Source organism: Copadichromis virginalis, linkage group LG8 (genome assembly GCF_057382275.1).
Source record: "Copadichromis virginalis isolate Kocher_CV1m ecotype Utaka linkage group LG8, C_Virginalis_male_GT1.1, whole genome shotgun sequence".
Classification (NCBI taxonomy): domain Eukaryota; kingdom Metazoa; phylum Chordata; class Actinopteri; order Cichliformes; family Cichlidae; genus Copadichromis; species Copadichromis virginalis.
The window spans coordinates 12,691,258-12,702,062 of NC_140625.1; the positions used below are offsets into that span (position 1 = coordinate 12,691,258).

Below are 10,805 nucleotides of genomic sequence, written 5' to 3' on the forward strand. Positions count from 1 at the left end.
TCCAGTAAGAGCTGAGGAGAGTCCCAGATGAGGGCTCGCCCAGCAGCCGCGGAGCAGAAGTCAGGGGGAGTTGCAGTGACGCGCCCATGAGCTCCGCCGGCCCCCAGCTGTGCCTGAGTGACCGAGCCCCAGGCCGAGAGGCCGGGGGCACCCCACCTCCAAAGGGGCCCGACCGAGCCCCAGGCCCCAGGCCCCGACAAGCGGCCGCCAAGGAGTGAGCCGGTGTGTACCCGGACGCCCACCCCCAGACACAAAGAACCACCAACACACCGACACCTGAGGGAGTCCGCCACCGGCAGGGGAAGTGGTGGTAGGTGGAGATAGGCCTCCAAACCTTGGAGGGCCTGAGGTGTCCCCAGAGAGGTGGCGTCTGATACCCAACCTGACATATAGACACAGACATACAGGCACACACAGACACAAACATCCATTCCCACCCTCATGCTCTCATATGCACTCACTCCACACTCAACCAACGTGGAGACAGACATAAAGAGACGCTGTACACACAATCACACTCCCCAAGCGTACTCTACCAACCGGGTCTAGGTACCCTTGCCCCTGGAGGGGGGAATTGCACCCAGACCCAGGTGGTGTTACCCTTTTCCCTGCGGTGGGGAGAGGCAGACCACCCCGACTCCGCAGCAGCAGGGAGGCCCCACACCCCAGACCGCAGTCGGACGGCCAACTCCTCCTACTAGCCCTCCCGCTCCAGCAGGCCGCAGAGAATGGGGGTGGGAGAAGACTCCAAACCTCCCTCCACCCGCTCATTGTAGTGTTGATGCATATGTGTTCTAAGGTGCAATTAAAACCCAGGAGGGCATGGAGCTACCTGCCAAGGAGCAGCAGGTAAGCGCATAGTCCCTCCTGCTAGCCCTCAATGACTAAGTGTATTTAAAATTGAGAGGTGGGCAACGACGTCAGGGGTGAGGTATACACCCTGATGGTAATTTGGACTCCGTAATTGTGCCCACCCCCAAGATCCTATATGTATGTGTAATGAGAGTGTGAATAATGTGAATGTCTAAGTTGTGGGATAAAATTGAGGCAGAGGCAGCCAGAAGGGGACAGGGGGGAGGGGGGGGGGGGGGGGTAGCCTCCTCTGCACCCTGGTGACATACCCCCACTCCAAGGCCCTGCATGTGTGGGTGGTTGTGGAGGAGCGGGAAGAGGGAGGCAGCTGGAGATGGGGAGGGAAGGAAGGGAGGGGCAGGTAACCCCTCCCTGGGGCCAGCTCCCCCGCTGACCCCAGTAGGCACTCCCACCCTTCGCGACCCGCCAGGGAAGGGGGGCCCAGGCCCATCAGACCGGGGCCCAGTGCAGTAGCGCCCTCCGGCTCCACAGAGCCCTGGACAGTCCACCCAACCCCACCACAGAGAAAACTGCACCCACCCCACCATCCACACATCTTCCAGACTACATAAGACGGTAAACGCCCAGGCTGAGATCTTCCTCCACCTCTCCTGTATCTCCCCCTCCTGCAGAGAGTTCCTGAAGAGAAGAAAGCTCCTGCAAGATGTGACCATCCCCCCCACCAGTTGAAGAGCCCCCCAGGCGGCTCGACGCACCGGCGGCACCCTGCTCCAGGGCCGGGCCCCCATGCACCCACCCGCCCACAACCCCGGCAACACACCAACCAGGACCCAAGCCCCCGAGGCCCGGCCCGGGCCCCAGCCCAGAGACGGAGCGCCCCCAGAACCTCACGCCCATCCCGGACCCACCCAGGGGCAGCCAGGTTGCCAGGTCAGTAACCCACGTCCGTCAGCAAATTTTATTTGATGGTTAACTCTACTTCCCTAAACGTTTTATCAGAATTCATTCAAAACATCATTCAAAGTTATTGTGGTTACAGACAGAATGATGGCACGCATGCACACAAACGCTGCCAAATATAATAACCAAATAAAAAGAAGAGGAAGAAATGTTCTTTGTATAGTGCTTATGAAAGCCAGCCTTAAAAAGCCCGTCCTGCACTCTTACAGATGTATTAACAACAACACATTAAGTGCTAACACGTGTTGCATCAGCTCAGGGACAACACACGTTGTGTCAGATTTGTCACACACGTGTTTATTTTGAAAGTTGTTTGAAGGTAATTTTAAGCATTTTTTACACATGTTGCGTCAAAATTCACGCAAAAGGTGTTGCACATGTGACAACACGTTTCTGTGTTACCTTTTTTAAGTCCTTTCAAAGAGTGCAGAAACACAGAAAATCAAACAAATTTGGAGGGAATTTACATATCAATTAAAATATAGCCTTTAAGACTCAAGTCAAGCTAAGGATAGGAATAAGATCAAATGTCTGACAAATTAAAATAAATTAAATGATAAAGATGGAGTTCATTAATCATATGATAGCTTTGATATTGCGCTGAATATTAGTCTTGTGAAACAAATATCCAATAAAGAAATAAAGTTATCAAAAACGTCTTAACAGTCACCACTGCTCCTAATAACTCTGTAATATCAGCTAAACTGATAACTGTACACACTGTGGCAAAAATCTATTATACTAGCCAAACATAAGCATGACTTGAATTCTAGGCTCAAGTTAAAAGATAAAGAAATTTATAACCAGATAAAAAAAAAGAAGAAGATATCTCTGGGACAATTAATCATTTTAACTTCAGTACCGTAAATGTTTATAGTTCAATTTATAATCTCATGTGCTGTGAAAGACTGAAAAAAGCAGATGCCAGTTAAAATAATGATAAAGAAAGAATACATTTATTTTGCGATGGCTCCTACTTCAGGATAAAAGTGTGATTAGGGCTTGAAGCTGCATGGAACCACATCCAAAAGGGTTTCTTTTTTTTTTTTTTTTTTCTAAATGACATCAGAAACAGCAGTATGCGACATTACGTGATGGCAGAGCTTCAGTTCATCCTTTGTCTTTTTTTTTTTTTTTTTATTAATAAATAGGACAGGGGGAATGAATGAGAGAAAGAGGGGGAGAGAAAGAAAGAAAACCAAAGGGGAGAAGAGACGGTGAGAAGGGGGGGGAAGAGAGAGAAAAAAAAAAAAAAGAACTCCTGGGTCACCTGTATGGAGAAAAAAAAACAAACAAACAAACAAACAAAAAAAAAAAACAGAGGAGACAGCCAACAACAAAGAGCAACATAATAATAGAGAAAACAAAGCACCATCACAATAAACTAGCTAGTCATAGACATCAATATTTACTAAATAATAAACGATATTGTGCAGCACGCAAGATAGACAGCGCACAGTGTGCTTTGAGGCAGCAGCCAAGAAAGCTTTAGTCCGCGTCTGTGAATACCCATGTGTGCATACCTGTGTGGATCAGCATGCTTGCATTCCAAAGGTTTCTCCATGTAATGATCTGCTAGGGAGTGTGGGGGGGCCACAGCCCCGTCCTCCAGGGTGTGAAGCGGGTATGGAGGAGATCAAAACTCCAGACATCCAGAGGCCCCCAGAACACAAGAGACCATGGAAGACCAACAGAGGGGCAGCCGCGCCACTGTTCCAGTAAGAGCTGAGGAGAGTCCCAGATGAGGGCTCGCCCAGCAGCCGCGGAGCAGAAGTCAGGGGGAGTTGCAGTGACGCGCCCGTGAGCTCCGCCGGCCCCCAGCTGTGCCTGAGTGACCGAGCCCCAGGCCGAGAGGCCGGGGGCACCCCACCTCCAAAGGGGCCCGAGCGAGCCCCAGGCCCCAGGCCCCGACAAGCGGCCGCCAAGGAGTGAGCCGGTGTGTACCCGGACGCCCACCCCCAGACACAAAGAACCACCAACACACCGACACCTGAGGGAGTCCGCCACCGGCAGGGGAAGTGGTGGTAGGTGGAGATAGGCCTCCAAACCTTGGAGGGCCTGAGGTGTCCCCAGAGAGGTGGCGTCTGATACCCAACCTGACATATAGACACAGACATACAGGCACACACAGACACAAACATCCATTCCCACCCTCATGCTCTCATATGCACTCACTCCACACTCAACCAACGTGGAGACAGACATAAAGAGACGCTGTACACACAATCACACTCCCCAAGCGTACTCTACCAACCGGGTCTAGGTACCCTTGCCCCTGGAGGGGGGAATTGCACCCAGACCCAGGTGGTGTTACCCTTTTCCCTGCAGTGGGGAGAGGCAGACCACCCCGACTCCGCAGCAGCAGGGAGGCCCCACACCCCAGACCGCAGTCGGACGGCCAACTCCTCCTACTAGCCCTCCCGCTCCAGCAGGCCGCAGAGAATGGGGGTGGGAGAAGACTCCAAACCTCCCTCCACCCGCTCATTGTAGTGTTGATGCATGTGTGTTCTAAGGTGCAATTAAAACCCAGGAGGGCATGGAGCTACCTGCCAAGGAGCAGCAGGTAAGCGCATAGTCCCTCCTGCTAGCCCTCAATGACTAAGTGTATTTAAAATTGAGAGGTGGGCAACGACGTCAGGGGTGAGGTATACACCCTGATGGTAATTTGGACTCCGTAATTGTGCCCACCCCCAAGATCCTATATGTATGTGTAATGAGAGTGTGAATAATGTGAATGTCTAAGTTGTGGGATAAAATTGAGGCAGAGGCAGCCAGAAGGGGACAGGGGGGAGGGGGGGGGGGGGGTAGCCTCCTCTGCACCCTGGTGACATACCCCCACTCCAAGGCCCTGCATGTGTGGGTGGTTGTGGAGGAGCGGGAAGAGGGAGGCAGCTGGAGATGGGGAGGGAAGGAAGGGAGGGGCAGGTAACCCCTCCCTGGGGCCAGCTCCCCCGCTGACCCCAGTAGGCACTCCCACCCTTCGCGACCCGCCAGGGAAGGGGGGCCCAGGCCCATCAGACCGGGGCCCAGTGCAGTAGCGCCCTCCGGCTCCACAGAGCCCTGGACAGTCCACCCAACCCCACCACAGAGAAAACTGCACCCACCCCACCATCCACACATCTTCCAGACTACATAAGACGGTAAACGCCCAGGCTGAGATCTTCCTCCACCTCTCCTGTATCTCCCCCTCCTGCAGAGAGTTCCTGAAGAGAAGAAAGCTCCTGCAAGATGTGACCATCCCCCCCACCAGTTGAAGAGCCCCCCAGGCGGCTCGACGCACCGGCGGCACCCTGCTCCAGGGCCGGGCCCCCATGCACCCACCCGCCCACAACCCCGGCAACACACCAACCAGGACCCAAGCCCCCGAGGCCCGGCCCGGGCCCCAGCCCAGAGACGGAGCGCCCCCAGAACCTCACGCCCATCCCGGACCCACCCAGGGGCAGCCAGGTTGCCAGGTCAGTAACCCACGTCCGTCAGCAAATTTTATTTGATGGTTAACTCTACTTCCCTAAACGTTTTATCAGAATTCATTCAAAACATCATTCAAAGTTATTGTGGTTACAGACAGAATGATGGCACGCATGCACACAAACGCTGCCAAATATAATAACCAAATAAAAAGAAGAGGAAGAAATGTTCTTTGTATAGTGCTTATGAAAGCCAGCCTTAAAAAGCCCGTCCTGCACTCTTACAGATGTATTAACAACAACACATTAAGTGCTAACACGTGTTGCATCAGCTCAGGGACAACACACGTTGTGTCAGATTTGTCACACACGTGTTTATTTTGAAAGTTGTTTGAAGGTAATTTTAAGCATTTTTTACACATGTTGCGTCAAAATTCACGCAAAAGGTGTTGCACATGTGACAACACGTTTCTGTGTTACCTTTTTTAAGTCCTTTCAAAGAGTGCAGAAACACAGAAAATCAAACAAATTTGGAGGGAATTTACATATCAATTAAAATATAGCCTTTAAGACTCAAGTCAAGCTAAGGATAGGAATAAGATCAAATGTCTGACAAATTAAAATAAATTAAATGATAAAGATGGAGTTCATTAATCATATGATAGCTTTGATATTGCGCTGAATATTAGTCTTGTGAAACAAATATCCAATAAAGAAATAAAGTTATCAAAAACGTCTTAACAGTCACCACTGCTCCTAATAACTCTGTAATATCAGCTAAACTGATAACTGTACACACTGTGGCAAAAATCTATTATACTAGCCAAACATAAGCATGACTTGAATTCTAGGCTCAAGTTAAAAGATAAAGAAATTTATAACCAGATAAAAAAAAAAGAAGAAGATATCTCTGGGACAATTAATCATTTTAACTTCAGTACCGTAAATGTTTATAGTTCAATTTATAATCTCATGTGCTGTGAAAGACTGAAAAAAGCAGATGCCAGTTAAAATAATGATAAAGAAAGAATACATTTATTTTGCGATGGCTCCTACTTCAGGATAAAAGTGTGATTAGGGCTTGAAGCTGCATGGAACCACATCCAAAAGGGTTTCTAACTACGTCTGTCAGGGTCTCCTCACAAGACCTTAGCAGCAAGAAAGCTCGATTATCACAGAGCTGTTTTGTCAAATTAGAACCATCCCTGTGTTGGTGGCAGTAAAGCAAATGCTCCTGGTACAGACGCACCTTTCCACAGCCTCTTGATGTTTCTTGTTAACTGTAATTTTTTGTTTTTATTAACTCAGTAGCTGGTCTGCAGCTTTCCTCAATGAACTCCGGGGAACTGTATCAAGCGCCATGGTAGGTAATCGTGATTAAGATTCAAATACAGTCCAAATGTCAAACTCATGGTACCACTAGGGGAAAGTCAGGGGATTCTTATGATGCCTCTAGGGATCGTCTACAAATGTTAAAGCAGTGAATCCAGTAGTAGGAAATATTTCAAGTGACGTGTCAGAAATAATTTGAAGTGAATGGGTGATCAGAACAAGACAACATAAGGTTTTTACATATATCTTGCAGTATTATGATGATTCATACTCTCTCTCTTTACTGTTTAGATAAAAGGCTGTAATCAAACTCAAAATAACTGGAGTTAAGGTCAGTTCTTCTTGTGGTTTATCGCATGGCCCCAAAAAGGGCATAAGCATGTAAACCAACGCAAAGTTGTTGGAAACCTGGAGTCAGGGACTTGTGAACTTTTACCCAGAACTCAAAGAAGGATGTTGGGGAATTGAATGTGTTTATACAGGATATGTAAAACAATGCAATGTATTTAAACTTGGCGAAGCGTTTGGCAATTATGTAAGAACCTAATTGCAAAAGTCATCATCTCTCTGGTTATACTTACCTGAATTTATCATTAAAAAAATACCTGCTTTCCACAGATTGCATCCAAACGTGTGGAGCGACGATCATCATCCTCACCCCCACCGTTGTTATCACTGCAGAGGGCAACCGCCGTCGACAGACCTTGAGTTATTTTATTTAGACTACACTGACCTCTAGTGGACTTAACGAATAATACAAGTGACTTTCATCCGGGCTCCTTAAAACCTGCAAAATTATTTTAAATTATTTTATCAAGCAAACTATGGGACGTGTAAAACATTAACCCCACCAAAAAATAAATGTAAAAAATGGTGTGTTTTTTTGTTTGTTTGTTTGTTTCTCGCGAGACAGATGTTGCTTAAGCAGTCCTAGTCGAGACCTCACTTGTTAGCCCTGCCCTGGGACCAGCTGCTCTAAATTCTGTACCCTGCAGTATTTTTCCGCGTTCCCCACCGACCTCACATTCCCCAGCCTCGGCTGCCTCTTTCCAGAAAACTTTTTCCATCTTCATCAGATACTAACAAGTACACTTAAAGGTTTTACGAGGCTTTTTTTCAGCGACACCCATGGGAGAAATGACGGAGGAAAAGAATTGTTCGGAACTTATTACTCAGATATTACAAGAGGCGCCGGCTGCCAGGAAGGACCTTGTTGATAACTGCAGCAACCTCCACCGAGTGGCAGATTACTGCGATAACAATTATGTTCAGGTGAGTAATGCCCCCACTCCCAAAAAAGGGCCACAAGGGCTATATAAACAAAACAGTTTTCATAGGTTTGCATGTTTAGATCTTTTATAATCATCATCATCATCTTCATTTTAATTAATTTTTAAACAATTCAGGCAGAAGATCAATCCAAGGCGGTTGAAGAGATCAAGGTTTTGGTGAACCAGTCGCTGGCCAGTGTGACCTATCAGATTAACAATGTGGCCAGCTCTGTGCTGAGACTGCTGGACTTACAGGCCAGGCAGATTAAAGACATGGAGTCCTCCATCAACCTGCTGTCACTGGTAAATAGCCATATATTTTTAGTACAGTGCTAGCTGCATGTATGTGAAACTGGTCATTTACAATGTAACATTTCTGCTTAAAGCCACAGAGTAACTTTGTCAGAGGTTCTCAGAGGAACAAGTGATGTGATTGAGAGTTTTTGCATCTTTCTGACTGAAGCTGTTTCCACTGTGCTTTGCAGGATGCAGCTATCCACTGTGAAAAGGTGGCCAGGAGAGAGATCGGTGTGTTCACTACCCCCAAAAATAAGACTTTTTCCAAGCCTATGACCCCACCAGCTTCAGGCAAGGAGCCTAAGGAAGCCTACTCAAGGGAGCCAATCTCGTACTTCACACTGGACAACATAGGACACAGTTTTCAGGTAAAGAAAAATCTGATAGGCTTGTCTTCCTTCTTATTAGATGAAAGCTTTATAGAAAAATCATCTCTGTTTTCCCGGTATGGTACATGTTATATGTGGAGAAGTTCTGTGGCCTTCATTTTTCTTCACTCCACAGGTCACTGAAGCGCCCAGAAAGAGAGCAGGAACTGCAGACAGCATACAGAGCGCTGCAGACACCTCTTTGTACGTAGACCCTTCCTCTTTGTGGCTAGTTTTTTATGGAAACACTGACATAATTGTTTTAATTAACACCCTTAACTTAATGAAAATTAACTATTATGATATGGAAAAAGGTGGTATGTTTGTGGGGTCGTTAGCACTGTCACATCACAGCAGTAATGTCCTGGGTTCACTGTGAGGTCCTGGGTGTGAGTGGTCTCTGTGAGCACCAGTGCACCAGCACTAGTCTCCTTCATGGTCATGAGTGGCGTTCATGTTTCCAACTTCTTCTAAATGTCTTTATTTCACAAATGTGGACTGTTCCATTATAAAACACAGTTTCGCTGTCAGGTTATCAGTAGTGCTCATGGTGTTTATGTCTTGTCTACAGCTCCAGTCACGGCATCGCTGTGCCACCACCCTCAGTCCCCACCAACAACAGCCTGCCTCCTCCTCCTCCGGCCTCTTCAGCCTGTTTGGACCCCGACCTGCCTGCTCCCCCGCCGCCTCCCTCTTTCTCCATGGACACTGACCTCCCCCCTCCGCCCACCTTCCCCTCGCTCACAGATCTCCCCCCGCCTCCCCCTTCACCTCCCCCTCCACCAGCTATAAGCCCGTCAAGCACCTTCCCGTCGCCACCTCGTCCCGTATCTGCAGGTTCCCCTCTTCCTCCTCCGCCTCCTCTTCTGTCAGCACCACATCTCAACACTGGCACCTCTGTTAATGTGCCGCCACCGCCGCCCCCACCTCCCCTAAGACTGTAACATTACAGTGTGTCTTGTACTTGGTAGAATAACTTCTCATATTACTTGCAGTTACTCAGACTGTGAACAAGGACGTGAGATCAACATTCATTTTGTTTCGTTTTTTAGCTTGAGAGCTTGCAGTGGTTTACGGCCTGTTGAATGGCAGTTCTGTTGGTACAGACAGCCGCTCTACAGATTCCTCCAACATGTCTCAACAACACCTCGACTGCATTCCTTAAAAACAAGCTGAAACAGGGATTCTTGCTCTCCCTTGTCTGCTTATCCCCCCCACCCCAAAATGTGATTTCCTTTCCTTATTACACCTGCATATTGTTACCTTTAATGGCAGTGGACTTTAGCCCAGCGCAGCTGTCAATATACTGTGTAGCAAGAGCATAACTGATGATAAGTTGCGTCAATAGCTCCAATCTAGGTGATTTCTGCTTCTTAAACAAGGCTGTACATTGATATAAGTCAACATTCTGCTTAACCTACATATAGCTGAAGGTAAGCTTTATTTTAAAAATGGAAATAATTTGATGAATCTATTAGTAATGGATTTTGTTTAGCGAGGCCCATATCACGAGGAGAAGCCACACTCAGCCTGTGTCATTACATGTCATTCAAAATGAAAAATAAATGTTTTGTAATTGTCCTCCACTTTGTTTGATCCAAATTTTGTTGAGGTTTAATTTTGTACCGAGGTGTGATATAAAGTGTGTTAGCAACAATTAAACGTTTGTGTTAAATGAAGTTTTAACGTAAATGTTGATTAGCTTTACCTTAAACAACCATCGCCAAGAGTTTATAATATGTGCTGTGACTAAGGTGTAATTCTCCTGTAACTAAATCAGTGTTTTTTATTTTAAATCATAATGTAATTATATCAAGCTTCAAATGCTTAAAGGTAGGAATAACAGAATAAAATAGGCGGGCAACAACTCAGGTTTTTACAGGAAACAAAGAAATTATGTGGTAAATAAATGTTACGGTAAATAAATGTATGTACTGCATAAGTAATTTAAAGTAGTGTAAAATTTCATTGTCATTTTGTGGAATAGCAAACACTATACTCATGCCTTATTTCATGGGGCGTTGAATTGCCTTTTTACATTTTTATTTAATACTCAATATGTTGATGTGCATGATGGATGTTCTCTAAGTCAGCTGTTCTTTTACATGCCTATGTGACCATATAATGATAGAGCCAAGTCATCACTGTTTAAACATAACTTTCTAAATACAGGAAATGAGTGCTTCCTGTACCCAGCTTTAAGTATTTGTAGGTAAATGTATTTCATTGTAATTTTAAGTAAAATACATTAAATTCCTTGTAGTTACAGGGAAATTATACCTTAAGTTGTAGGCCATATTATATAAAGTATTTCCAGGTTTCTTTTTTGTTGTAGTCTGACAGTAGAAGAAGATAAA

The 10,805-nt window shown here is 46.6% G+C and overlaps 1 protein-coding gene across 1 annotated transcript; it reads left to right on the plus strand.

Annotated features, from left to right (window-relative positions):
* The first annotated feature begins 7,479 nt into the window (after positions 1-7,479).
* On the plus strand, positions 7,480-10,029 carry abi3b (ABI family, member 3b). Its single transcript, XM_085467210.1, has 5 exons — positions 7,480-7,784; positions 7,919-8,086; positions 8,269-8,448; positions 8,585-8,652; positions 9,020-10,029. Exons 1-5 carry the CDS (start codon positions 7,641-7,643, stop codon positions 9,390-9,392), a joined length of 933 nt encoding a protein of 310 aa, XP_085323336.1. The 5' UTR covers positions 7,480-7,640; the 3' UTR covers positions 9,393-10,029.
* The last annotated feature ends 776 nt before the right edge of the window (positions 10,030-10,805 follow it).